The sequence below is a fragment of the Falco biarmicus genome, chromosome 3 (genome assembly GCF_023638135.1).
Source record: "Falco biarmicus isolate bFalBia1 chromosome 3, bFalBia1.pri, whole genome shotgun sequence".
In the NCBI taxonomy this organism is placed as follows: domain Eukaryota; kingdom Metazoa; phylum Chordata; class Aves; order Falconiformes; family Falconidae; genus Falco; species Falco biarmicus.
The window spans coordinates 102,658,440-102,686,028 of record NC_079290.1 but is presented as its reverse complement, the minus strand read 5'-3'; the positions used below and the strand labels follow the sequence as shown (position 1 = coordinate 102,686,028).

The following is a 27,589-nucleotide window of genomic DNA, read 5'->3' as shown; positions in this document are numbered from 1 at the left end:
CATAAATGATTTTCTGTCTATAGGCTGTCTTTGTGCAGCCTCAAATTCCTTTTGCTCCAGGGAGGTATCTGCCTGGATAAGAAGTACAAGGCTGGCCCTGTTCTGCACTTTCGTAATTCAGGGCTACACAGCGAGCATCCTGCTTCTGGCGTACTTAACGCTAAGGGGGACCGTGTCCCGATCTACGCTGTGGTACTGCTGCTGGGCGAGTAGCATCACCATCGTAACCCTTTGGGACATGGTACTTCCCAATTTGTCCAACTCAATAAAGGAAAAGGGGAGAAAATAAGTATGAAGGACAGCACCCCTTAATGCGATTTCCCTCCTGTAATGAGACAGATCAAGGACTTTGCTCCTGACGTGTCACACTAACCCACTTCTGTGCAGCAAAGGAAATTTGAATGTAGACAGTCACATTCCTCCCTCCTGTCACACTATGCAGCGAGCAGAGGTCATTTTTTCTAAATTGCAATACCACATTTTTTCCTCTTTTTTTAAAACTTACTTAAGAAACAAAAAGGGTGCTTTCTGCTCATCTTGTGGCCACAGCCCGACCGCGTGCAGTGCAGCACTTGGGGGTCACGGGAATGGCACTGACTGGCTCCCGCCGAGCAGCCAGGGCATTACCCCCACCCCACATGCACTTTTGGTGACTTAAACCTCACCAACACAGGACTCTACCAGGGAACTTCAGGGAAGTTTGCTCTTCCCCTGAGTCTGGAGACTTGGATGTCTTTGCCTTTAAAGCCTACTCTGCTTGCCCCACTGTCACTTGCCTTGTCCCAGCACCCTGTGCCACCCGTGGTGCCCTGGCTGGGAGCACGGCATGGGAACCCCGTGGGCACAGAGGGTTAAACGGCGCAGTGTCAAAGCTGGAGGCCCAAGACTGTTTAAAGTTCAAGGGGGGGGGGGTGGGGGGGGTAGCTGGCAGCTGAGGAATCCATGGCCTGTGCCAGCGCCACGGAAACCCTTTCCAAAACAAGGCTCAAAACTACCCTTCACGATCTCGTTTCAAAGCCTGACTTTGACTCACAGCGCCGCTCCCAGCACCTCTTCCCGCAGGGGCATTTGCACATGTTACGGGTGCATTGTCACTCGGTGACCCGCCACCCAGCAGACATCCCACCGCTCCTGCAGGCACCTCCCTTCCCCACCCCAGCACCCACTCTGCACTGCTCGCCCTGCTCCAGCCTGGTCCTGGACCTTCCCCAGGAGGACTGGTCCCATCACCAAAACACTGCAGGAGCTGTGCCGGGTGACAGAGCGGTCCCATTCGATCCTCAGTGTAAACCAGAAACATATCCCTCAAACGCAGGCGGTGCCTGGCGATGCCACCAAGACAGAGGTGGCACAGGTACACACGCCCGTCCCACCAGCCCTACTGCCTCCACAGACTACAGAGAAGTCTAACAAGATGCACCACCTTGCAGGTTTTACCGGGACATGCCAGCAGAGGCTTCAACCCCCTTTCACAGCTCCTGCCCCACACAGCCACGTTTGTTACAAGCACAAATGCCAAACGTTGTCTTTCAATGCCACTATTGTCTACCTGTAACTACACCTGCCACAGCGCCAAACCTCAGCGTCAGGCACGGCTCAGATCACTTTCACAGCTTTGCCCGCTGACATGGAAAACAGATTACATGCAGAAGAAAATGTCATTACCGCATTTACGCTTTCATCATTTGGCAGAGATTTTAAAACAGGGGAAAAAAGGCAGACCGGAGTCTAGATTGAAAAGACATACCTGGTGCTTTCTCCACAAAGATGACTTTGGAGTCTTGCAGAAAGTTATGGCCGGTCAGTATCATTTTTTTCCCTCCAATAACAGGAAAGCTGTCAGTACTTTGCTTCTCCACCAGAGGCAGTTCTTGGGCAGATCTTTGAGCTGCAGAGTTATAAGGAAGATAGACAGAAAAAAAAAAAAAAAAGTGCAACCACAAACACACATACACACAAAGAAGTAAATACTGCATTAGTGAATAACTTAACTCTTACCCTCATTAGATAAGGTGAGTTTGATATAGAAATAGAGAAAGGTCAGAAGGTTTGCAGGAAACATGGTTGGTTTTCAAGCGCCTTGACTGTAAACAACAGGGTTATCAAACACAGCAGCACGGAGCTGAAAGGCTCACAGAGAACAAGCTGTTCAAAACTCTGCTTGAGCTGCACTGGATCCAAAAGTGTGTTTTCCTTGAAACTCGTTTATTTTAAATTTTTCTGCTATCTATAACATATATGCTGTGTGCTTACAAGGCACACATGACAAGACAACCATCCATGTCCAAACTCTGTTCCAGTCACTGTACTGTATTGTCAGTTCTGGAAAGTGTCCTGCAGCAGCCATGGGCCTTGTGGCACAGCAGAAGCACTTACAGCATGCCCCTCCACCCACACCCCAGTGCCAAAGCACAAGGGGACCCATGCAAACAGAATCCGGTGTTCTCATGGCACATATTTTATACCCCCCAACTGGGACACGGAGTGAGTGTGGCTGTGCTTCAAGGGATGATGTGACATTTTCTCCAGATTACATGGTTCCTCCTGGTGTCACATGCTCTAAGAGATGCACAAAGTTTTTGGCACCAGCTGATTTCACATTCTGCACTGGAAATAGCACTAGCACTTATTTTTTCTCCTGTTTTCCGCTCCTTTCAGGATGCACGTACCACACTTCTGCCCATTACACAACCCTCAAAACTGCAGTTCACTGACACAGATCCAGTTGGCTTCATATTTAGTGGCTTCCTGAGCTCGGCACCTTTGCACAGACCAGTTCGGGATGCATTCAAATTGTGCCTTATCCTGCTATATAGCAGCTGAAAACCCCTAGTCAACTTCAGTAGGAGTGGGATGAAACCATGACTCCTCACACTTTCTGTTTCGCCTGTTAGCCTAGAACTTGCCCTTGAATAAGAAACAACGGGGAAATTATTCATCCCATTCATATCTCCTGGACAGGAGACCAGGCTTTATGCCAGTCTACCTGCTGTAGGTAAGAAGGCTCTGCTATTCTTCATCAGCATCACAGGCTTACCTTAACCTAACGCCCTGCCCACTGCCAACGCTCCTCCGTCTATTTAAATGACAGGCAGGGAAGGAGGGAAGCAACAGCACTGCCCCTTCCTACAGCTTCTGCCTCTCCTGCGCTCGGACTGCCCTAGTGGGAGGGTGGAGCGGTGTCACCGGTCTGGAGCCAGTGACACTGCCTTTGCAGGAGGAATGCAGGGATGCTCCCTCCTGCACCCTCCCAACTACTGATCCCTGATACAGCACCGTGCCACCAAGAGATCGAATGCTGACACGCTCAGGGACCTGCCAGCCACACTGTGCAGACTCCAGCCGGCAATGACGCAGGGACAAGCGTAGACACAACCCTCCAGCATGCACGGAGCTAGGGATGGTCAAGCCTTCCTCCCCATCCTCGCTGCTCCCCACCCCCGCAGCTCAACACCCACATACCTGCTGGACTGTAAGTTACTCCCTACCCTGTCAGCATCAGACAGATCCACTTTGTGGAATCCAACAAAACATTAAAAAACTGTTTCAGTCCACCCAGATGACCAAACTAGCATTGGAAATTAGGCTGAAATTCAATTTCCACCACTTAGGCTGGAGCGTTAAAGCTCCGTGAAGCAAACAGGCTTGGTTTTGTGTGTGGGAGGCTGAGGAGGCTCACGGAGCAAGAATGATGCAGCCTTTGGAGGGTGCCCCGGTGTATCTGATAAAACTCAGCCTGTTCAATCAAAGAGACCCCAGTGCGGAAACCTGGTTTCTGGAGGCTTTCTGAAGCCGCAGGGAGCTTGTGCCAGTGTGGCAGCTCTAGTACACTGCTAGGTCCTCATCAAAGGGTTTGGGGTTTTGTTTGCTGGTTTTTGCTTTACGACGGAGAGACAGAGGGTGAATAGGACATGATAGCTGTTTTCGAAAACTCCTACAGCAGCTACCTGTATGACAGGGAGTAGCCAAAAAAAAAAAAAACCCAAACCCTCCCTTGTCATTCCCAGGTCTACTATTACTCCAATTCTGTTTTAAGCACAGTCTTTCCTATAGAAATCAATGCACGCAGCTACACATTTTTTCTAAGACATGGATATTTTGTCTTCAGTATAAACCACCTGCTTTTGGAAAGCAAATTAAGGTTCACTGACTAGAAGGCAAAGCAAAACCAATGTATAGCACATCAGTGGCACAATACCCAGCGCAAGAAGGATGTTGCTACTTACAGCACTCAATGGGGTTGGAGGCTACTTGCAAGGAGAGGGTCCTGCCGTTGGCCTGTGGGATGTGAACCCTGAAGACCAGCCGCACGCGTGTGTTCTTGCGACCGATGTCTGTCTCTCCCTTGCGCAGCTCGATGTCAGAGTTTCGGAGCTTTAATATCCCGGCACAGTCGATGCTATCCAAAAGGAAACACAGAGCAGTCCGTTTCAAGCAGACCTCAGGAAGACATGACCATGCGGCATCTTCCCTCTCTCCTGTACATCCTTCTTAAAAATCTGAGTCGGACATGACCCAATGACCAGACTGAGCTCAGCAGACTTTGTTAAGCGTAGTGCTTGTATCCACAAGTAGCTGAATTGGGGCTATCTGTAGCTAACAGCTGCTGTTGAGCACACAAATTTAGGACATTACTTCAGTTCCCAGAGGAAGAAAATCTAGAAGATCCTTCCTCCCCAACACATCCTGTAAGGATGGTACTTACAGATTAACCCAAGCCTGAAGAAACAGCGAGACTAGAAACGTCAATGGGATGAGACAGTACCGTGGCAAGTGTTACTAACCCAGAATGAGGGTTACTTATGATTTTGCCTGTTACAAATCATTTGGAGAAAAATCTGACATGATTTTTATTCCAGGGCACAGTCCTGAAAATGCTTATTCATGAGCACAGCTTTCCCTGAGGTCAGTTCTACTGTCAGCATGTTTGGAATTGAATGAGTTGGAAATACTCTCAAGCTGAGCGTTGAGCTGAAGCTCTGCATGAAAGAAACCTAAACTCAGAGTCCTCCCTCCAACATCACGGAAAAACACACTTTTCATCAGACAGAACTACTACTATTTCTAACCTCTCTCTCCTTTTTCTTTAACATTGGTTTTCTCCTGGACGGGTTTACAAATCAGGATTTTTGTCAAAGCAAATTTCAGAGCAAGTTCCCAGAACAAAAGATATATAAACATACGTGCTCAAAAAGCCACTGCAAGAATACCTCCGCTTTGGCCACAACTACAAAGCCTACACGGCAATTTCTTCTGGATACTGGTCTCTGGCATGCATTTTATTACGCTGAATATGCATAGTTTAATTTTATTTTGCACTCAAAGAGTTTAATTCCTGCCCCAGACCTTTGAAGCTCTGTTCTGAAGCAAAGTGCAAACAAGAACTATGGCAGCACTGTCCTGATCTGCATTTTTTCTGAAGTATGGATTTCAGAATAACAAAGAGGCCCTTGCTGATACAACCAAAGAAACTAATGGAAGTACAAAAGCTTCTCAACAACACATATTAGCTGGGGAAGTCATAAGAAATATGAAACATTTGTACCCATGTCAAAATTCTACACAAAGATCCATAAGGTATGGAAGAAACATTGTGTTTCTCAATGCTGTCCCTCTTACAGCAACACTCGTAAAATAAATTCAAAGTGCTTAACGACAATTAGTTCAGAGCCAGTGAAGTTCAGAGAAGAAACAGCATTTAAACTCAGGCTTGGAAGGTCATGGACATTAAAATCTTAAGTCAACAGGAGCAGGTAAATGTGCAAAAGTCTAAACATGCAGATGAGCTTCAGTGTTTCACTGAATCAAGGCCTGAATACACAAAGTATGTGTGAGAAAAGACCTTGGCTCCAAATTCCAATTCATTGTTAGCGCTACTTGAGGTTTTAGACTCCTGATGTGGAAGGCTGATATATGCCAAAGCATTGTTTGTGGTTCTTGAGAGCGCTCTACTACAATCTGGCACACGTCATGAAAATATTCAGCTTGGCTCCCAAACTGTGTGACTACCTTTATTCTAGGGAGAAAGATGATTGAAACAGTAACAACGTTCCTAGATGGCCAAAAACGTGATTCAACCTGGATAAACAGAGGGCCAAATAAGCACCGCGTGGGTACGGACTGGTAAAATCCCAATAACCTCAGTGAAGCCGTGCCAGCCTGCCGCAGGCAGCGCAGGGGGGCAATAATTTTGAGACTCGCCATGGCTTTTAACACAATGCAGTGACAGAGGTCCTCAGGTCTGGAGCCATTGCCCTCAGCCCAGCTGGCAACGCAGCTAAACGCATTCTGGCTCTTCTATTTACATGAGGCACTCCGGGGCATGTTGTACATGACACTGCAAACCAGCCTCTAATAACCGGCGCATGCAGCAGGGCTTCAGGTGCCTGGTACCGCTTCCCACTTCATTAAGGCACAGAAAACTCTATGAATAACAAGGAGCGAAACTGTGATTTTAGTAAGCTCCCTGGGATTTTCCAGTGTTGTTTGCTTGCCTTCCATCTGCCTACCCGCTTATCTTTCTGTCTCCCTATACATACACACTAAGGTGCGTGCGTCTCTATATAAATACGACATGTTCGCACTGACACGCACGCCGGGGGCTGTACGTGCACACCAGCACACAGATTCCTCCCAAGGCAGACACCTGGGTAAGGGTCAGGGTGATTTGAACCAAGGGGGAGAGGACTCTGATAAGGGCTAGGATCACTTCAACGAGTGGGGCAGAGAGAATGGGATTAAATAATGCAGAGGGTCTCGCATATGCCATGATATGACAGAGGGGGATATTTGAGCCCTTATATACAATCCTGTAATGAAATTCACCTGTGTGTAATGGACCTATGGGGCACTTCATCGTCACTCAGACTCTACTAATCCAGAGATCCTAAGACGTCCATGCCTGCTTCCCTGCATAGGACTAAATATACCCCACTTTAGTAACTCCAACCTGTAAGGTGTATCACCTTTACTCTTCCTCTTCATTCTAGAAGCTTTGCTTCTAAACAAATGCCATGAAAAATGCTGATTTTTATTACGTAAGAAATAAGAGTAGTTTTATTTGTCTCAAAAAACCACTCGGGTATTTGGAAATGCTCTCTACGAGTTTCCTTTGACATCCAAAGATAAATTTTAATAGGCCCTGTTCCTTGTGCTAGTGCATATAGGAGCAAGAGGTGTCATATTTAGAAACTAAATGCAGGAGCTGAGGTAGGAGATATTTACAGCTTGGTAACTGAGATACTTATTTTAAATAGCAAATAAGCACGTTGGCTGAAACTCTAGAATGAAAGCAATCAGTTGTCATAAATATTTGTGAAGTTCATTTTGCTGTTAAGCTGATGAGGGGCAATTTGTCCTGGCAAAGATGTGAAAACCTACTATTACAGAGAGAATTGGAAAAAAAAAATGCTAGGAAAATTGTGTACAAACAAAACCCAACGCAGAAGAAATCAAGCGAGGCAACCAAGAGGAAACTGCTAGGATGCTTGGGTCTTACATTGCTCTCATGTTGTTCTCTGGCAGAAGTGGAATTTCCAGGACTTTGGTGTTGGAAAGTATCGTTTCGTGGCTGGTGGTGGAAACGGTCTTCCCAGTGATTCGGTGAACCTGGTAGAAAGCATGGGGTCGCAGCAGGCGGTCGTCTGCAGTCCCAATGAACAGCTGTAGCGTGAGTGGCTCGCTTTCTAAGTAACCGTGTAGCTGGCAAGAGAACAGAAAACGCCCACTGAGCACCATGCACATAAACTGCTAGGAATCAATTAAATTTTTATAAGCAGGAGAGCCTAATTCAAGGAGAGAACTTGCGACAGGTGCTATGTGTTAAGTTTCCCCCTTCCATTTTTCCTGTAACATAATATTGGTACAATAAAAAGGTGCACTCAGAAAATGTCTCATTATCCTAAAGGACCTGAGGCACTTTAGATGGGGCGAGCTTTGGAGTGCTCCCGCTACCTCCACAGAAAGCTCTGCATAAATTCTGCTGCGGCGTTTCGCAAAAAAACACAATGAAGCCAATGTTCCCTCCCAGTACCGAGGGTGGCAAAAACAGACGGGGTTTGCCAGTGGGCAGGACACAACCCACCTATCCCTGAGCCTCCCGGATCGTCCCTCGTGCAGCCACAGGCTGCTGCTCCTCACACATCCCCTCATTAAGTGATTTTTATGCTGGTAAATACCTCCTGGGACAGCATGGGAACAGATCACATATACACGGCGAGTAGCTCACCATGTGTGTCAAATTCTTGTTATAATCGCACAAAAATCTCATTGAAGCTACTGGGCCTGACTTGAACCTCATCCACATTACAGTGACCGCTCTGATGACAAGAGTTATTTCTGCCGCCGGCGGGGGCCGAAGCCGGAGCAGAGCCTGACCTCATCCCCACCCCCTCCTGAAGAAGCTACTCCGGTTTCACGGTGGTGCGAAGGAGACCACGGGTGGAGCTGCCTGGGGACGGCTCCAACCTCAGCTTAACGCTGCTGCCCGACGCTGGGAAACGAGTCTTACAAAAATAGTGACCTTGCAGCAGTCAGCTGCGACGCCTGGTCCCGAGGAGGGGAGGGTGCTGCCCCTGCCAAGAGAGGAGCGTGGCAAGGTGATGATGGCTCCCAGGAGATGCACAGAGGAAGCCAGCATGCTCTGTCGTAGGTTTAGGTTCCTAATCGAACGGTTCAGGTGGGTTTGGCAACAAGTCACCCACCGCCACTAAACCTGACAGATCAAAATTAGACCACTGGCCTTAATTTAGTAAGAAGCAACACTTTTTATTTATGGTGCACGCAAGTTCAAAGCAAAGCAAAGCTGAAAGCGAGTGGACACATCTGTATCAAATGTTGTTGATGATTGTGTTTTGCTTGCCTTCACTCTCCTTAAATCTTAAAAAGTAATTGGTGGCTTCATCATAACGTAAGGCCTATCTCCCCAGGGTATTTTACCCAGGAATGCTATTAAGAGAAAAGACCTCTAGTCACTTTTGCTCCATGAGCTCTGCCAAATTCTGGTGAGTGCCAACACAGGCACGGAGCCTTCCCAGTGCTACCGAACACAATGACGGCAACAGGAATGCCTGAGGCCGTGATTCAGGTACCATGGTGACTGAGGCATGAGCGAGGAAGGACGCTGTGCCCAGGCATATCTCCCATCGCCAATGGAAGCTCCCAGAACGGCTGGTGGCCACGGGGAAGTCCCCATCCTATTCCTTGCTGTCCCATCCCCACACCTGACAGCCCAGGCACGCACCAGCGGGGCTGGCAGAGTGACCTGGATTCAGCCCGGGCTGATCCCACAGTGGCACAGCCAAGGTGACGGGTACTGCGGGGCAGCTTTGATCGAGTGGCACGCAGGTTTGCAGGGGGAAAATAAGGCAGTGTGACACACCAGCCGGGTAAACGTCTACGCGTTATCAGCGGTCACTTCTCCAACTCGTCATGGATGGTGCTTTTTATAGAGAGTGTAAAATTAAAACAAACACATATTGAATTACAAGGCCGCTTAAAAGGTAAAAATAGACTAGCGAGTAACTCAAACCTCAATTCAGCAAAAGCAAAATCACACACTGAGGTACCCATATGTTTTACTGAATCCGGGCAAAGGGGACAAAAAATGTTGGCCTTGCATTGGATTCTGCTATTTCAGGCTTTATCATTAAACCTGAACTTGGCTGCTGTTGTATCTCGCAACCTGCTGCCAAGTCTTGGCTTGTGCTTTTCCCACGGGTTCCTACCAGGAGGCCACCAAACACCCAAAGGCCTCGGCTTCACGCACCTGCCCTCCCCCGAGAAGCATTCACATGCTGGAAAATAAATAATAAGATCTCAGATGCACGTGTTGCATTGGTTTTTTAAGTTTGTGATCTTTAGACTAATTTATGCTTGGATTTTTTTAAAGGCCCTGTCGCAAAGCCATGCTGGGCTCTGCTTTGGGTCCATTACCCCACACTTACCCACTGCCCAGAAGCTACTGCGGCACCTGAGGACAAGTAGTGGCTCCAGCACTGAACAAACGTGTTTTCTGGAGCTGGGAATTCTCAAAAACGTCCAGAAAGACTAATGTAATCACTATACAGTTGATTTTGCTGCCCTCAAAACAGGCAAAATCCGCACTCACGTCATACTGGAAGCTTCATGCCGCATTCTGCCGTAGGAGGTGCCTGATCTCCAATATGTATTTCCCTTTGCATTTTACCCATTGCATCACATTATTTACTTTTGTATTATGTCATATAATCATGTATGCCAACAGAAGCAATAAAAGAAAATGATGCAAGGATTAACATTTAAAGGGGCACATACTGGGTGACTAATTTTAGATCATGCACCCCACGCACGATTTCTGTGACAGACAGCGTGGAGCTCTGGGAGTTTTCAGCATGCTGTAGGTGTCTGGAGAATGGGAAACGTTTTGCTTACCCTCAGCTGGGCACAGCAAGAAGATTCTGCGGCTCCCTCAAAATACAGGAGCATAGCATTACCATCATGTCGCTCAGCATGGCAACGAGGGGAGCGGTGGCAGGGAAGGCAGAGCTGCTGTACTGCCGGCTGACAGATTTATCAACAGGTAAAGGGAATATCCAACAGGACAGATGTAAAAGGGGACGGGGGGAAAAGGGGACTGAGTGTTTTTCTTGGTGAGGAAAGATCTTGCACGTTCACATCCATGCATATTTTCCAAACATGCTCTGGAATACTGTACTCAGTGGTATAACGATTCTGTTTCCTGGCGTGCAACATGGGATGCATGCGTCAGACACCCTATTTTTATCTTTTTCTCTGTGTAACACAGTCCAAAGCTCTTCTCTTAATGACTCAGCGGCTGAGCACAGGTGACAAAGGCTGCTCTCAGCTACAGCATTCATAATAAAGGATATGCCTTCCCTACCAAGCATGCTTTGCTTGGCAATATGTAGATGCAAGTGGAAAGAGCTGTACTTTCCCCTGCTGTGAAAGTGCAAAAGGACTTAGCTGCAAATCCGGATCAGGTGCACAATGTTTTTGAATGAGTTTTCCTTCCCAAATAAAGGTGAGGATACAGCAGTCACACAGTTTAGTGCAAAAGCAGATGCATGCAAAACTTAGGTATGCAGATAAGGCCTCTGTGGTCTGTGTTTTTGGGTTTTGAAATGAAAGTAGGTCATAATTCTCTCGTTCTGACCGACCACTGACTACTCTGCTCTTTTTCCCTCTGAGCAACACTGTTGAAAATGTCTGAACTGGTCTCAAATGATATTTGCATTTATATTGTCTGAAGCTGCTAAGATCAAAATCAGACTTAACTGTGGGCCTGTTTTATACTCCCCTAACTCTATCAGAAGCGATGCAGTTACTGGTAATTAACAGCCAAACAGGACCGATCACAGTTAAGCTCTTTGTCACCCTACATCATCTTACGCAAGAGCAAGGGAAAGGCTGCACCAGCTGGGCGACTGCTCCACCGCACCAAGCTTTCCCTGGGATTCCTACACCTCTCCGTCATCGCTTTCACAACGCCCTCTCCCACCAGCACGTCTTGATTCTCAGCAGCAGACTGCCGCTCATCTCGGCGCCGGGTGCCAAAGCAAACCCCAGCCTCTCCCCGGGGAGAGCGCCGAGCGCTGTGCGTCAGGGCTCAATGTTTCTGCCCGTCCAGGTGTCGCGGCGCTGAATGCCAGGCATCTTCCTCCGGCGGCCAGCAAATTGCAAGAGGAACGGTCTGCATCATCCCTCACAGCCCACAGCGACTGCAAGGTACTGCCTGATTCAGTCCTACAGCAACGATAACCTGAGGTTTATCCCAGACATGAGCGCACCCAGCCTGCCTGGATCCCAACTGTGTGCCCGGTGCACATCTATGAAATCTGGCAATGGGAATTAAACAGACTTGAAAAACAATGAGCAGAAGGAGGTGAGGAGCTTTTAACACCAGCGTTAGTGAAAAAAAGCAAAACCTCCCCAAACCTCACTATAGTTACTGAATTTTGAGGAATTTTTGCAAATGTCACGTCCAATAACTCAAATGCTATTTCAGCATCAGTGGTTATTCTAGAGTCTGTGAGAAAACCTCTATTATTTAAGCCACAGCATTTATTTTAAGAAACATGGTTGAAATATTCTGTGTGCTCCCTTCCAAGCGCTTTATGCTTTTGGCATGCCGAAGTATCTGTTTAAATGCTCAGAAAGCTACCTGTCATAACAGGGAGCCCTCTGTGCCTGGAGAGACTCCGGGAGGCCACCGAAAGCATGGCCCCGTTCCGACGGGACCCCCCAGCCAGGTACACCCTGCACACCCACCCGTGCCACCAGGAAAAAAGGGAACTGCCCCACAGAACAGCTTTTCAGCGCACTCCTTGGGAGCTCTGGGAAAAGGCTGCAAACACCCAACAGCAGTCCACTCCTTCACACTCTGACTCTGTAAATACATGAAATGACCGCAGCGGCTGATTTAGGGCTCAGCCCCGCGCAGGGCGCTCAGGGCAGAGCTCCCACAAATACCAAAGTGGGGCATGACCAGGGGCTTCACATTGACCCTCTAAGCCAGGCAGCAAGCTACTGGGGGTTGCATCCTTAATGATAAGGATGTGCCCAAAAATTCCACAGGTAACATCCCTATCAGCCATGCATCTACAAACACGTGTGCCTGTTCTTTGTACGTTCAGTACACAATAAAGGCAACAAGTAAATACACCCACTTATGCCTCTAAAAATAGTAAGGACAACATTGACATTTTCTTATCCAACCATGTAAGGGATGGCCACGCTGCCTGCAGCAGGTACCGCAGCGCTTACGCTCAGCATTGCCTTACACATCCATCCATCCCACCTGCACTCTGAGACCTGCTCAGGGAACACCCGGAGTCGGTCTGGAGAGAATCATAAGTGAGACTAAACACCCAGTCTGGGGAAAGGGGGCTTCCGTCCCTTTTTTTCCCATCAGTGTTTTGAACATAATTCCAATGCTTTCAAAAAGGTCAAACAGGATAAAATCTATAAAACAGTGAAATTTATGAAGTGATTGCTGCTCTCCTCTCTCAGCCAGAGCTCTGGGAGCGACATGCTAAATCGCTTGATTGCGAACTTTCTCAAGCAGCAGGTCTTTTTTGTAACTGCACAAGTGAATGATAAAATGAAACAAATTGTCACATCTTGAAAAAGTACCAAATATACAGCCTCAAAAAGTAGCATCAGCAAGTGCTCAGCATCCTGATTTTTTTAAAAACCAAATTGAACATCAAACTATTTGAACTACAAAGAAAATGCACAAACATTTTGGGTATTGATTTCAGCTGCGAGCACCAAGCACACATAAAAATAGGGTCATCAATCTGATTTTTAAGAAAAAGAATGTACTTTCAGCTACCATGGGGAAGCACTAGAAGACGTAAGCCATCGCACCATGGGCTTAAATGGGAAGAGGGAAAAGCTGGTCTTGCAAGCAATGACTGTGATGTGAAGCGAAGGCACCGAGGGCGAAGTCAGGAGTCTGGGCATCTGTTCTGGTGTGCACCGCAGAGATCTCGCCCGACCTTCACCTGCCTCCGTGCCCCCGGCTGACACCCAGAGCCTCCCACTGAAGGCTGAGGGAGCCAGCAGCCTATGGCGCTGGTGGAAAAGATGCAAAAAGGCTGCCTTCCTCATTGCAAAATTCCCTCCACCTGTTCTGCCCCTTTTTGGCTCCAAACTCCTTTGCTAGGGGAGGCTTCAGGAAAACACACATCTCGGGTGCCCATGGCAGGTGGCTGTAGATGCTCTCCACTCAGCCTCCTCCCCCAAACCAAAGGGCTTAGCACCCAGTGCCACGCGCGGTGGCTCGCTGACTAACAGGGACTCAGGCCCCCCTGCTGGAGGGGGAAGCCGGGCGCCCCCGCTGCGGGCCAGGGCAGCTGCAGGGAGCCAGCAGGCAGCTGCCCCTGCGCTACAGGGTGGGCTCCAGGTCCGGCAACCCCCCGCTGAGGGACACAGAGCAGCCCTGGCACTGCAGACACAGCCAGGCATGCAGTATCTGCAGACCGCTGCAGCACCCACTCACCACAGCGGTGCGCATCATCCCCGCTTCTTTTGAGCCATTTCTCTCCACCTTCAGCATCACGCTCTGCAGGTGCACGTGCTTCAGCCGCTGCCGTACCACACACGTGCCCTTCGCGCTTTTTAGGTTTCTGGCCACCCAGAAGGATGCAGGCTGCTGCAGCACAGCATACCTGGGGCTGAGAGAGGCACATCGTCCTGAGCAGTACCCCTTCCAGTTTTCGGATGAGGTGCAAAGCTCAGGCCCAGACTCCTTGTTGGCATGGAGTCAAAATGAAGGTGCTAAACTTGGCCCACTGGGATGCTCCTGTACACTCTGTTCTCTTGTGAGAGCACAAACCAAAAACAAAAAAAGAGGAGCATCTTACTCGAGATGCAGCAGAGCAGACAGACTTCAGACTAAGAAATAATTAAACAAATAAATAAATAAACCCAGAAAATAAAACACCTCCTTAGGAGCTGAGGTGACCCTCTTCTCTTCTGCAGCTTCTGCTGAACTTTATCTGACACAGTTAACCAATAAAAGTGTCTAATTTATGCCCTTTCTGACTTAATATACATGCTACTGCCCCTTAGTCCTTCACTTACTTCAAGTAAAAATGTAACAGGAATTCCTACAGGGGTTTTTTTGTGCTGCTTTCAAGATTTATTTTTCCTTTCTAAAACTAATTTTCCTTGGATTCACTCAAACTCTGTTTTAAGATCCAAGTGTAGTCAGTCCACAAATAAAAATAAGATGGCTTGCTCCTGCAAAGGGCTAAGCTTGGGCAGAGGGTGAGAGCTGGACAGGAAGAGTGAATGGAAAACAGCAGGAGTGTGTTTTATGTGGCACTTTCTAGTGCTGCCACTTGGACTTTAATTCAACAGTGCAGCAAAAGAGCAGCTGTTCACATCATGATGAATAAAGATCTATATAAAACTTCCAGCTGCAAATACGCTGCGAGGAATTATTAATCTTAATGTAATAGAATGCTGTACACTCAGTCACTGGCTCACAAGTAATTTCGGTTTCTATCCAGGGAAAAACAGGCTTCGTGGCTGCTGGCTCTCAGCACAACCATGCAATCTCCTTGTCTAAACAGCCGCAAGACGCTGGTCCCTATTTCTAGGAAGGATTTTCCTCCTCAAAAATACACGTACCTAGAAACCAGCCCAAGTCACACCGCTCCTGAAACTGTCAGACTCACAAGAGGGATGCCCATCAGAAAAGGAGAATGAACGTGTAGGTCCTGGGCACCTTATTCACTGGGACACCGGGAAGTCATTACTGCTCTCATGCCATCTTCTAGCAGAAGACTGAAGAGACGTCCTTCCCCTAACCCCTGCTGCCTCCCCACGCTCCCCAGCCTGGCAGCCAGCCCCCTCCCCACCATCACTCCCAAAGCTCCCCGTGGGACAGGGCTGCAGAGAGCTGCTCCCCGCGGAGGGATGCAGAGGACACCCATGCCAGGCAGGCCACTTAAATGCAGACCTTTTCCTTTGGCTGTCGCAGGGGAGGAGAGCTGCTCCCCCGGACAGCTTGCCCTACTGCATGGCCACTGTGTGAGAGCCTTCGGGGTTGCCCCCGGCAGCTCGCGCGCACCTGCGGCTGGGTGCGATCCTGAGCAGAACAAAGCTGAAGCACAGGGAGGCTTTAAATTGCATTAAGTAAATGGAGGCTGGCAACGGAGAGAGGGGCTCTGGAAACCACGATTAAAATTCTGGGTCTGGGGGTAAGTCCAGTGCACTAGTGCCCTCCCTGAACTACCCAACCCCTCGATCTACTCAGCTGCCACTCAAACATTTGCCCTCAGCATCTGTAACAGCTGTCAGTTTGGACAGTCACACCCACAGCCATGTAACAGTTAAAAAAAAAATAAATCACCGGAGCACTGCAACAGGAATTTATTACATATTCTCAAGCAGATACCCCAGGCAAGCTTGTACTTGTGAACCTGCCTTTCGTCATGCCGCTGACACATCGCCTGCATCCAGCACGCTCCCATTTGTGGCTGAGCACAGGCCGGGATGCTCAGGCGTGTGCCAGGTACCGTCAGCGCCAGCAGGACGGGCGCGATGCCCTCACTGATGCCGCTCAGCCCTGCTGCCCGTGCCCACCGGCGGCTCCCCCAGACGTCAGGCACCCCCAGGCCCGAGCGCCGTGCTGTCACTCGGTGGCCCGCCAGCGTGGCACGATCTGCGGCACTTGGAACGCCGCCCCTGCAGAGCCGAGAGCAGCGGGGCGCCCAGCTCCGCTGGGGCTGTCTGCTCCAGGCCAAGGCTCCTGGCGGGCCGCTCCTGCACACTGAGATCTGCGCGGGCTTGCACGGGGGGGGGGCAACACAGCCCAGGCAGAACACATCTGGGGTTCAGCAACACCAGTGAGGCGGTATTAGACCAGAAATGGTTGCTTTCCCCTGAAATTTTAACTCCTATCCAAACGACATTTATTTCAACTGCTACTGAAGACAGAAAGCTGGGGCTATGTTTAAAGGCTTTATCTCTGTAAATATTTGGAGAGCTATAAATACTGAGCCATATTCATAACATGAAAATTGGACTTACTGTTCTGTTGCCACAAAAATTACTATAAATATACTTCCAATTCTTAATTTCTTGGATTTGCCAAGAACTCCTTTAAAAAGACAAAAAAAAAGTCTTATGTAAGATGTCTTGCTATTTAATTAGCCATCGGAGTCAAAGGCCACAGCACAGAGCAGGAACTGAAAACTCAGTGATAGAGGCAGACAAAGCACATAGTGCACTAGCACGCTACAGAGCCCAACGTCCCAAGTGGGACTTGTTATAATAGGCAGCCCATGAGTCAAACCCTGCCTGCCTTCTGCCTTTGGGGAATGGAGGGAGCGGGGAGGGAGGCTGGCGGGAGAGCTGAAATAAACCTCCTCACTGCTTCTGCAAGTCACATGAATACCGATGGCTTCCAAATTTCCTGGTAACCCTGTCCGCTTTTTGGTGTTTTTTTTTTTAATGCAGAAACTAATTGAAGAAGGAGAGCATTTCAAGACATTTTATAAAAGTGCAGAGCAAGGATGGCTTCACAGCTGAAGGAGCAGTGAGTGGGGCATAGGCTGATCGAGTTCCCGTCTCCAGCTCTGCCAGATAGCTTTTGCTTCATCATGGATACATGACTTGATTAGAGCAGAGAAAATTTCATAACAAGTTTTTACATATTTCCAGCCTGCTCTATGTTTAATCAATTTGGGCTTCAGCCTTCTTATAAAATAAAAGCCAGTAACTGTGCCATGTGGCCGGGTAACTCTTTCTTCACGATGGAAAATGCAGCGCTCTGGTTCCAATCCTCACATGATTTACACCCGTGTTCCTTGGGGAGTAAAGCAGCTTAATGCAACCCCCTCACTCTTTGGAGTCAGAAGAGCGCTGTCTGCATGTGTATATCCCTCAAGACAGGTTCTGCATCCCAACTCCAAAAAAGTGTTGTCGCCACATGCACAAGATTCATAAAGAGGCTGTTTGTGACTCCTGCCTGGGAGCAGAGAAGGGCAGTGCATTTTGCCAGGTCACTATACACTTCTAGTCCTACTCTCCTTCCACAAGCCACCTTTGATCCACCTGGTCCTACAGCTCCGATTACGCTGCAGTTTTATCTGAGAGCGTGCCTGCCACGGAAACATCTTACTGCAGCCATAAAAATAGGTCAGGTACATCTTATAGCTCAGCTTCAAGGTTTTGACCTCCAAGGCAGTCTGACTAAACTGTGAAAAATCCAGCGAGATTGGATTCCACACTGTAAACTGTTTGAGGGCAATGGTGATGCCACTGGTTGACGTCACTTTTTTTACCAAAATAAAAAATCAAAGGATGCAACAGAGCAGGCTCTGACCAACACACATAATGCAGCAGCTCTGCCCAGCAGGCCACAGGGACTAAAGTGAACTGAAAGGCCTGTGATCTCCAACCACAAGTAAATAAAAGAAGCACAAAAGTCTCTTAGATAAACTTTCTCAACATATACAGACTATTTTCAATTGATCATTCTAAACATTGTCATGTTGAGTAACATTCTTTAGCAACAGCTGTTGCACTAGAATTTCATCCAAATACTGACAAGCTAATACCACAGCCCTGCTTAAAGCTAGCAAGACAGCCAAATAACATGTTGCAAATGTTAATGGCAGAACTTGCCAGTAAGAGCTTTACGGAGCAGCTTAATCCGCTGCTGCAAATGGACGACACCTTGCTGCAGTTGCCGCAGCAGGATGCAAGGAGGATGCTGAGGGCAGCACCTTCTCCTTTGAAGGGAGGTACGGTGAGTGCTGGTGGCCAGGCCCTGTGTTTTTGCACACAAACCAAGACAGCAGCTCTATCGACCTGCTGACCTCAGACACAAAGGCTCTGGCACATGTCAAGCCCCCAGCCAGCAGTAGGCACAGCAGAGCTTTAGCAGGCACTGCTCCTCCTGCCACACTCACGCCCCGCCAGGGTGTCTAACCTAAGAAGTAAACCTCGGTCCTGGCAAACCGGTAGGATCTTAAAGCCTGCTGGGCCCAGCTACGCGTAATTACACACAACACATCAAGTCAAAAAGAAACAGGGAAAAGCGAGGTGATTCACGCCACCTAACTTTAACATGCACAGGCTGGACAACAACAGGGTCTAGTCACTTTGACTGCCTTCGCAGCCAGCACAGCAAGGCATGCACTCTGAAGGTGTGACCTGCCTGGGCTGCTTCAGAAGTTCACATCAAGGCAAAATTAATAGCTCCCTGAACCCTACACCAACAAGCCTTCCCCTGATTACAGAGAGAAACTGAGGCAATGAGCTCACCTGCAGCCACCTACGGTTAGCCAAAGCAGCCCAAACGCAGACGTGCCCCTGTGCCAGCCCAGGCCACGCTCCAGCGCGGGGTGTCCCACGACCAGCACGCACTTTGGGCGGTCACCTACGGCTTCCTCCGCAGGGCTACGGGACCACCCGCTCAGATGGCTGCTCTGCAGCCCTTTGCTCACCCAGCAGGGAAGGGCAGGCTCAGCTCCAGCACTGCTGAGCTTCAGTGCTTCAGCTTCTCCACCCTGACTTCAGGTACCTCGCACCCAACAACGCAGGGCGGGCAGCAGGTGGTTGCAGCTGGAAGATGGAGACCTCCAGCCTCCCTGCCCATGCCTGAGACGCAGCTGATGTCCCTCCCTTCCCCCAGCACAGCGGTGCAGCAGGGGGCAACTCATTCGCGTGCAAAGACTGCAGCAACCCCCCCGGCCCAACCTCAGCTCTGCAGCACACAGGCAATCTTGCAGCAGCACCACGTGCATTTTCAGTGGCCTTGCTGTTGCGTCAAAACTGGGGTGCGTGTTGCAATCACAACAAAAATACAGCCCCGAGCACTATTGCTGCTAACGTTCATTTTTATATTAAATTTGAACACGTATTACATGCTTTTCTGCTACAAAGAGGGAAAAGTGCATTTGCTAACAACTGGAGATACGAGAGGCTAAAGGGCAAATTTCATCATATTTTTCTTTATTTTATTTACTTTAGTCAAGACTGGAGGAACAGAATAATGCTTTTACTCATCAGATGGTTTTCCTAAAAGCATCTGCTATTCGGGCCAGGCTTCTCAGTTAATGCTGCCCTGTGATTACAGTAACTACCCATACACCATCTACCTGGGCTGAGAGCGTCAGCACCTTCACTGACACCAGCATCCCGCAGAGCCACAGCCTGCGCCAGCACCGCCACCGTGCCGCCTTGCTCCTTGCACAACCGCCCCAGTCCGCCACCACCCCAGCGAGGGCGCCTGCAGCCAGCAGCAGGGCCACGGCAGTTCGCATATTTTAAGGTTTTCCTCACAACCGGGAGGGATTAGAAAATGGGGCTTTGATGTGTTCAGGACATGTGCTTGAGATTACTTGTGTACCTCGACGCTGCTAGCACATGTGCCTGCAAGTTGTGGTCTAGATTTGTTTGTCCCTGGAAGCTGATGTTTGCAGCTGTGGGTGGAGTTTGTGTAATAATCTGTAACTGTAAGCCATTCCGTAGTCCATAACACTCTACAACCTATGTTCGGTAACAATATTTGAGTCTATATTGAGGAATATTACATTACTGCAGAATAAAAGCACCGAGACATAAGGCCCACATAAAGAAAATAACACCACTGCAAGAGAAGTGGTTGAAAATTAATTTGAAAGTCACTGGGAAAATTATTGCAGGATTATTATGGATTACTGATGAATAAAGGCTGTCTATATCTTTTTTCTAAAAAAAGCTGCACATTCCAAGCCATTTTGTGAATTCCTGCATATATGGGGAAAGACATACATACCTTATGTAGCTTTTTTTTTCTACTCTAAGATGACAAACATTACCTAAATTTCGTTACACGTATGAACACAGCAGCTCTGTGCTGCACTGTGTTTCAGCCACACCAAATACTCCCCGTAGCACAGGGGGTGTTACAGGATCCTGATAGAGAGTTCTGCAAAGAGCAACAGCATTTTTTTTTTTTTTTCATTTTGCCTTTGTTTGCTTCTGCAGACTTCTCAGAGACAAAAAGCCAACCCGCCCCATACCAGTTACACTTCTTTGGCATTTCACAACTCTTAGGCGTGCTATTCCTCTTCAAGTCAATGAGTGTTTAACGGCTAAATCTAACCCTGCAGGCTTTGCCAATTTTCTCCGGTGTTTTTTCTCCTGGAACGCAGGCACTCCGTACATGTATAGCAGTGAGACTGTATTAAAAGCCACAGCAGGTGAAAAATAATACAGCCTAGGGAAGTGTTCGGGTTTGACTCTCCTCACAGTCAAAGCTATGCACAAAGCACAATGAGGCACAGTAAATAAAGACATTTCACACAGACAAGCACGGAAATCTTCCAAAACAAAGAAAATTAAATTATCTTTCAACTAAAGAACACACTGCAGTGAAAGACTAAATGAGCGATTCTAATTAAAACCATGCTGTGAATCTCCTACTTTCCACCACAAAAAAAATCAGCTAGTGTTTGTGCACGTACAGCCACCCTCTAAAACCAGTCAAGCAGCTTTCCAGCCAAACAATGCAAGACACAGCATCTCAGAACTACAAAACACATTGAAATTATTTCCATAGCAATCATAACAACAACACGCCAGGCCAGGATCCGCAGGACAGGGGGTGGCGGTGGGACCTCGGCCCCCCCACCACGCAGCACCCATACCCTCGCCCCCTGGCTGCATCCAGCGCGGTCCTGGCTTTGGCAACAGTCGGGCTCATTGGAGACAGGCACTCGCATCCCTCCTGCACCACGTGCTCACAACCAAAGCGCTGCATCCCAGTGCGCACAAGCAGCAGAGCCACGGCACTGGCAGTCCTGGCCCCCGCAAGCACCCCTGCTCCAGTTTCTTAATCCTGACATGTCGCAACCACCTCGGTCAGGCTCAGGTCTCTCTCCCTGCAGTGCTCAGGTGAAGATGCTAGCAGGGGGGCGAAAACTTGGGACTAAGCCCCGTGTGCCTGAACCATACCCAGGCTGCAAGCACGGCTCAGCTCCCAGCAGCTCTCCAGAACCCAGACGTGATCTCCCTTTCGACCCACTCCCTTCTGGCTATTTCTGTTTGCACCGCCGCAGCATGCTGTGGGCATCCCGAATGCTAGCCACTGCCCTGCCACAGGCAGACAGCCCAGGGGACAGCAACGTGTGGCTTATTAGGTACAGCAGAATGGGCGCATCCATGTCCTGAGCAGGGCACGTATGATACGCTGATACTGCTATTTTGATACAGGCACAGGGACAGCTAAATATAGCACACTTCAGCAACCAGGCTAACTTACAGACTTAAATGGCGTGAAGAAAGGTATGGTCTGCCTAAAGACAGAGGAAAGTAATGGGCAGATTTTGGACAGCGATGGGAAGCTTGGCTCTAGCATCATTACGCCCGACTTGCTCTTGAGACATCCAGTAAAAGCTTCAGAAACATGGGGGCTTCATGCCTGTTAGATGTGGGCAGGAGTAATGGTGGCAGAGCAAAAAGAAGATGCCATCATCCCAAGGGATCCCAAAATCAAAGGGACCAAAGGCACAGACAGGGGCAAAGGAGGATCCCGTTAACAGCATTCACCAGAAAACCATCAGAAGGAAGCAGCGGCATACGAGCCACTACAACCGATACCCAAAGTGCATCTGATTTTTACGAGGGAAAGCTTAATGGATCTCCTGAAAGGCAGCGAAGAGCTCTGCAGGAACAGAGCACAGATTCTGCCGCTTGCTTCCCTTTCTCGTGCTCTCTCGGGCAGCTGGCAGCCCACACGCCCGCGTGTGACACAACCTCTCATAACGCCCGTGCACGGCGGGGAGAGATGTCTTAGCCCAGATTTTGCCACTGAGTAACCCAAGCAACAGCAAGTTACATGATTAATTGCCAGTTGATCCATGTACCCTTACTTGGTAGAAAACTTAAAGCACATGTTCAACAATTAATCCCACTTTACGAAAATGTAAGGATCACTTAAGTGCTCTGTTAATGGATCACTTTGCTCAATCTCTTTCACATCCTTTCCCTTACTCTCCACAGGACTGGCCCAGCAGTATTTTCACACGAGGGGCGTTCCCTGCAAGCGGCAAGGGGGGAGCTCGCTTTCTGGTGAGGACGATGGGTTTTTGCCAGGACGCCTGTCTGGCTGTAGCATCATGTCAAAGAGCAAAACTCATTGAGGGGCACTTTGGTGTCTGTAACCGAAGTGCCGAGGAGCTCTCGACACCGTACCCACGCGGTGCCCGCAGGGGCTGCTGACTGCTCCACCAGGGCTGCATCTGGAACCCGGGCAGCAGGCTTCTAAACCCCAGCGCACAGAATGTCTGCGTGCAAACCAAGAGCAGGAGTTCCTCCGCTTTATTGGGTACTGAAACATTAAAAACAGGTGTTTAAAAACTGTGTTACAAATCTGTCTGCAACCTGTATTATTTTTACCATGCGCAAGTAAATTGATCACTAGCATGTTTCAACTGTTTCGGTGAAAATATGCAACTCTTGCTAAATTATTTCTTAAACATGTGGAGGGAGGAGAAAGTTTATTTGACTTTGCTGCACCAACAGCAAGCAACGTAGTTTGCTTATGTGTATGTATATAGCAGATGCTGTAATGGATCATCTCCTTTTCATGGCACGTATCAGAGAATATCTCGAGCTATTCTTCACAAGGAAAGAAAGTATAAACCCCTGCTCATAATGAAAGCTGCAACGTACTTTGAGAGAGCAACTGAGTAATTTGACACCACATTTTCCACTGATTCAGCCTGTTATTTGGAACAATGACTGATTAAAATGGAAAATCTATATTATAACCACATATACTGACATTCCAGGTTACAAGGTACATTATGGATGTGATTTTTTTACTCTTCTTACATATAAAAATAAGAAAGTATAAAACCAGAAATTATTCCAATGGAGTTACGTTGGTGTGAAAGCAATCTGAAATACGAACTGCCCCACCCCCCCTTATACCTTCATACTGAATGCACACAATATAATTTTCATGATATATAAGTTTTATGTAATTTGGAGTACCCAGAAGAAAAAAAATATCGTTTGCCCTGAGATATTAGTTTTAGGAATAGAGGACAGATGTCTAGTTACGAAAGCAGACTTGTAAAAAATTAATCACCTGCCTCATGCAGGTTAGCAGTATTTGGCAGGTAGGTTAGCTCAGCTCGTAATGAAGCATCTGGCTTTTGGTAAGGCTGCATTTTAATTTTAACCGTGTTTCATTTCAGCTTTTGGGCGCATGTCAACGTGCAATAATCTGACAAGTCTGGAGCAGATTTGCTGATTGGTAACTTTGGTGTAGGTCTTCTCAACTGCCACCAAAACTAAGTCAAGTAACAACCGTGGTTCACGCCTAGACCACAGCCTCACGTATCATCTGAACCTCCCTGTAAAATTGTTTTAAACCCAGTCCTCAAGATCTTACCCATCCACAGTCTTATTTTCTTAAAAACAGCTAAACTGATTAAGAGTCAGCAAACTCCTAAGCATGTGCTTGAATTAAGCAGGCTAAGCCGATTGACCCCAGGAATATCCCAGTACTGCTTTGAATGTGGTTGGGTTTGGGGTTTTTTTGGTTGTTTGTTGGGTTTGGGTTTTTTTTTTTTGTAACTGAGGTCTGGTAATTTGGGGCACACAAAAGATCTACCCATGTTGTAAATTCCCTTAGAAAAGCAGGTACCCATTTGTAGCACTACCGGTAGCCTCTTCTGGCTAACCAGAAGCGTCTGCAGCTCCCTCTTGGTACAGGGAGGGCAGAAGAAGAGCTGGTGAAGCTCAGAGAGGTCTGCAGGACTCTGGCCTGCGGACTCTGAGACTCTCATCGCTTCTAGGTGTTCCCCCTGCTGCAAGCATCTTCAGTGGAAGGTGCTTCCACCACAGATTACTGGGGAAAAATCAACTGGCCTTGTGAGAAAGCAATCACCATGCAGATGCAGGGGCCGTTTTTTAACACGAACAGCTCAGGCATTCGAATAACATTCCCAAAAGACAAAGACCTATTAGAACATGCATTAAGCAATTGGCAATTTTTGTTTTTACATTATGACCATTTAAAAAACTTTCAAATGTGCCAAACCTCTCCAGAATCTCACTGGCTGTTACTTTTCTCTTCTTGTATCAAGCTGAACCATTTCTTTCTTTTTTTAAAGAAGAAATGTAAGAGTGAACAGATCACTCGACGGGCTCCTGAGCTCTAGCAGATCTTGACAGCGTGTGTAAAGGAAGGAACTGGGAACATTTAGCTCCGTAAGCACATTTGCAGCAGCCTCACCAGCAGTACCACAAACACCTCTTTGCCTGGCTGCTGCAGCTCATGCAGGTATCTTCCTAGCACACCGCTGCAAAGAAATCACCTATTTATTTCACCTGCCTATTATATTAATTTCTTTCTTTCCATCTTCATTGAGCACCACCCACTGACGGATACTCCCCAGGCGTACAGACACACTCACACTTTATTTAGGTATGTAGAAAAAACCAAGGCAAGGAGGATTTTTCTTATGTTGCCTGGGACCTGACCGCTGGCAGGAGAGGGGAATGCCAGCTTCTAGAAATAAAACTCAAACAGAGCAAGAGACAGGGCATCTGCAACTTTTAGCAGGAGTGATGCAATTATTAAGTAGGTGCCATAAGGGATGCACAGGACAAAAAGCAGCACAGCACTCAAACAGTCACGGATGAGTCCTGATTCGTCCCCAGAAAGTAGTGATACACGTTTTTGAGGTATGCTTCTAAAACAACAATCAATCGCCCTTTCAGACAATGTGCAGGAAAAACCCTGTCCACACTGCAAAAAATTCACCAAGTGAAAGGATGCAGTGTGAGACCCAAGGACAAAGTAAATGAGGAGTAAGAGAAGAAAGGCTACTGCATTCATGTTCTGCCTTGGTCTTGCAGAGCCTTCCATCATGCTGCTTGCCACCACGCCGGGTGCGTGTGCTGCTGACCACCAAAACCAGCCTGCCCAGGGAGGCAGAAAGGACGGCTCTGCGAGCAGTGCTAGAGATAAGGATGACTCATCTCCTTCCTTCCTAGGTCTAACCTAGAAGCTCTTTGCCTTATCAGCCACCACCAGAGGACGGCTAGAAGACACCCCACACAGCGAGAGCAATGCCACTGACTCCCTTGTCACAAAGTATGAGGCAGAAAGGAAACCGGGAGACGCCAAGGAAGAGGAAAACCAGGAGCTGATACCATCACCCCCTTTCCCAAGGGAACGGAGACAGAGACAGCGGAGGAGTGGGACCACTTTCCATCCCCTCCTCCCACAAGGCCACCACTAACTTATGCTTTGCCAGCAGCCAGTGAGCCCAAACCGCTGGCAAAGCCAGGATGTGGGGCTAAATCCTTCAGGCTGGAAAGCTTGAACACCTTGGCATGCCAACAGCCGGGATGTGCATCACGTCGGTCAGGCTGAGCGTGGGCAAGGGATCAGTTTGAAGGAGAGCAGAGATCATCCCCCCAGCGCTGGGTGCGGGAAAATTTGCTTTGCCTTTGGAAGGGGCTGTTGCACCGAACAGCAGAGGCCTGTCCCCAGGACCGCTCAGAAATCAGAGCTGAAATTGCGTTTTCAGGGTTGTGAAACCTTTACCGGCTGACAGCAGCACACTTCCCAGCGCAGTGCCCTCCTGGGCTCTGCCCTTCCCAGGGGGCCATAAGCCACCCTATGGCTGCGCCTACCCTGCAGGACCGGCTTCATGTGAAACACAAAAGAGAGAAACTCCCCCCTTCCCAAAACACGATCCTCTAATGATGAAAAACCATGATAGAAAGCTTTCAGTGGGCTTTCTTCCATTTGTTGGATTTAGAGAAGCAATAGCAGCCTTAAAACATCTGCCAAATCATTCTACTTTTCACTTTTGATTATCTGTCTGCCAGTTTGAGGTTAGCTTTAACTATACAGATGCAAGAAGTGAGAAAGCCATTCAGGTTAGATTTATTCTTAAGAAGTACCGGCTGTCTAAAACAAGGCTATAAAACATAGGCTCCCTGTCTGGTTTGTTGTATGGTTGCATGGCTTTGTGCTATTAATTGCAACCTGGCTAACAGGTGCTTGCCAATGTCTTTATATCCTCACCATAAGAAAGGATTGTATTTCCATCTGGATAAAGGGGTGATGCTGTCTTCTACAAAGAAGTCAAGAGCAGCACAGAGAGGAAGTCTATGGTGGCATGATGAGTTGAATCACTGCTTACTCACGAGAATATGCCCTCTTCTCTGGCGATAGACCCAGAGGGGGAAGGGGAAAGCCACTAACAAGATTTTTTCCACATCCACTCCTCCCGGTCAGATGGCCATGAGCTGGACCCACCAGGGACTGTTTTCTTCCCAACTCCCTTGACGCCCCCAACAATGGTGGCAGCACTGTGGTACCCCTACCAAGAAAAGCACTTACACACTCACTGCAAGGATATGATTAGTCTCATACCCTGTACTTCATTAAATTAACCAGGGGCTCACTCTTGCTGTGCAGCACCAGAGCAGTGCTGTGAAGGGCTCGCCCCACTCTGTCTGGAAGAGCCTTTCTCTCGGCTTCCTTATCCCGTTATCTCCTCCCTGGCATCAGTGGTGAACAACTTCTTTCCAGTCTTTGCCTTTAGCTCTGCATTTCTCTCTCCTTCCCATCCTGCCTGCTGTGTAACAGCACAAGCCCAGTGACATTTCCGAAGCCGGGTGCACGAGAGGTGCCACGTGGGACCGGGGGCACACACACCCAGCCCCCAGCTGACAGCATCTGCAGCTCGCTGGACTGACTGCTGCCCCCCTCCATGTACCATGGTTTGATCAGCAAGGCTTTCTATTCCCTGAGGGGTTCGCAAAAGGTATTCATGGCTCCTGGGTCTGGCAGATGAAAGGGCTCTGACAGATACCTGCGGTGGCCACCACCTGGACCTGGGCTACTTGAGCTCATTATCCAAACGCAACAAAACCAGCTGACCCATGGCAAGCAAACAGTAACGCGTGGAGTGTGTTACCGGGGTGCACAAACAGCCCAGGGGCATGCTGCTGCCTCATTATCTTGATGCGGAAAGGTACAAAACCACTGAGGCAGCAATTGCTTTAGGGGAGGCTTCAACACTTGTTAGTCATAAGGGGATTTAAAAATCCC

General features: G+C 48.4%; 1 protein-coding gene across 9 annotated transcripts in view; it reads right to left on the bottom strand.

Annotated features, from left to right (window-relative positions):
- Nucleotides 1-27,589, bottom strand: part of NFATC1 (nuclear factor of activated T cells 1) — a 111,943-nt gene that overhangs the window by 60,252 nt on the left and 24,102 nt on the right. For all 9 annotated transcript variants that reach the window (XM_056331455.1, XM_056331456.1, XM_056331459.1 and 6 more), the window contains exons 4-6: nt 7,499-7,701; nt 4,227-4,399; nt 1,748-1,888 (exon numbers count right to left, since the gene is read on the bottom strand). In XM_056331455.1, coding sequence (XP_056187430.1) covers nt 1,748-1,888; nt 4,227-4,399; nt 7,499-7,701 — 517 coding nt within the window. The remainder of the gene's footprint in view (nt 1-1,747; nt 1,889-4,226; nt 4,400-7,498; nt 7,702-27,589) is intronic.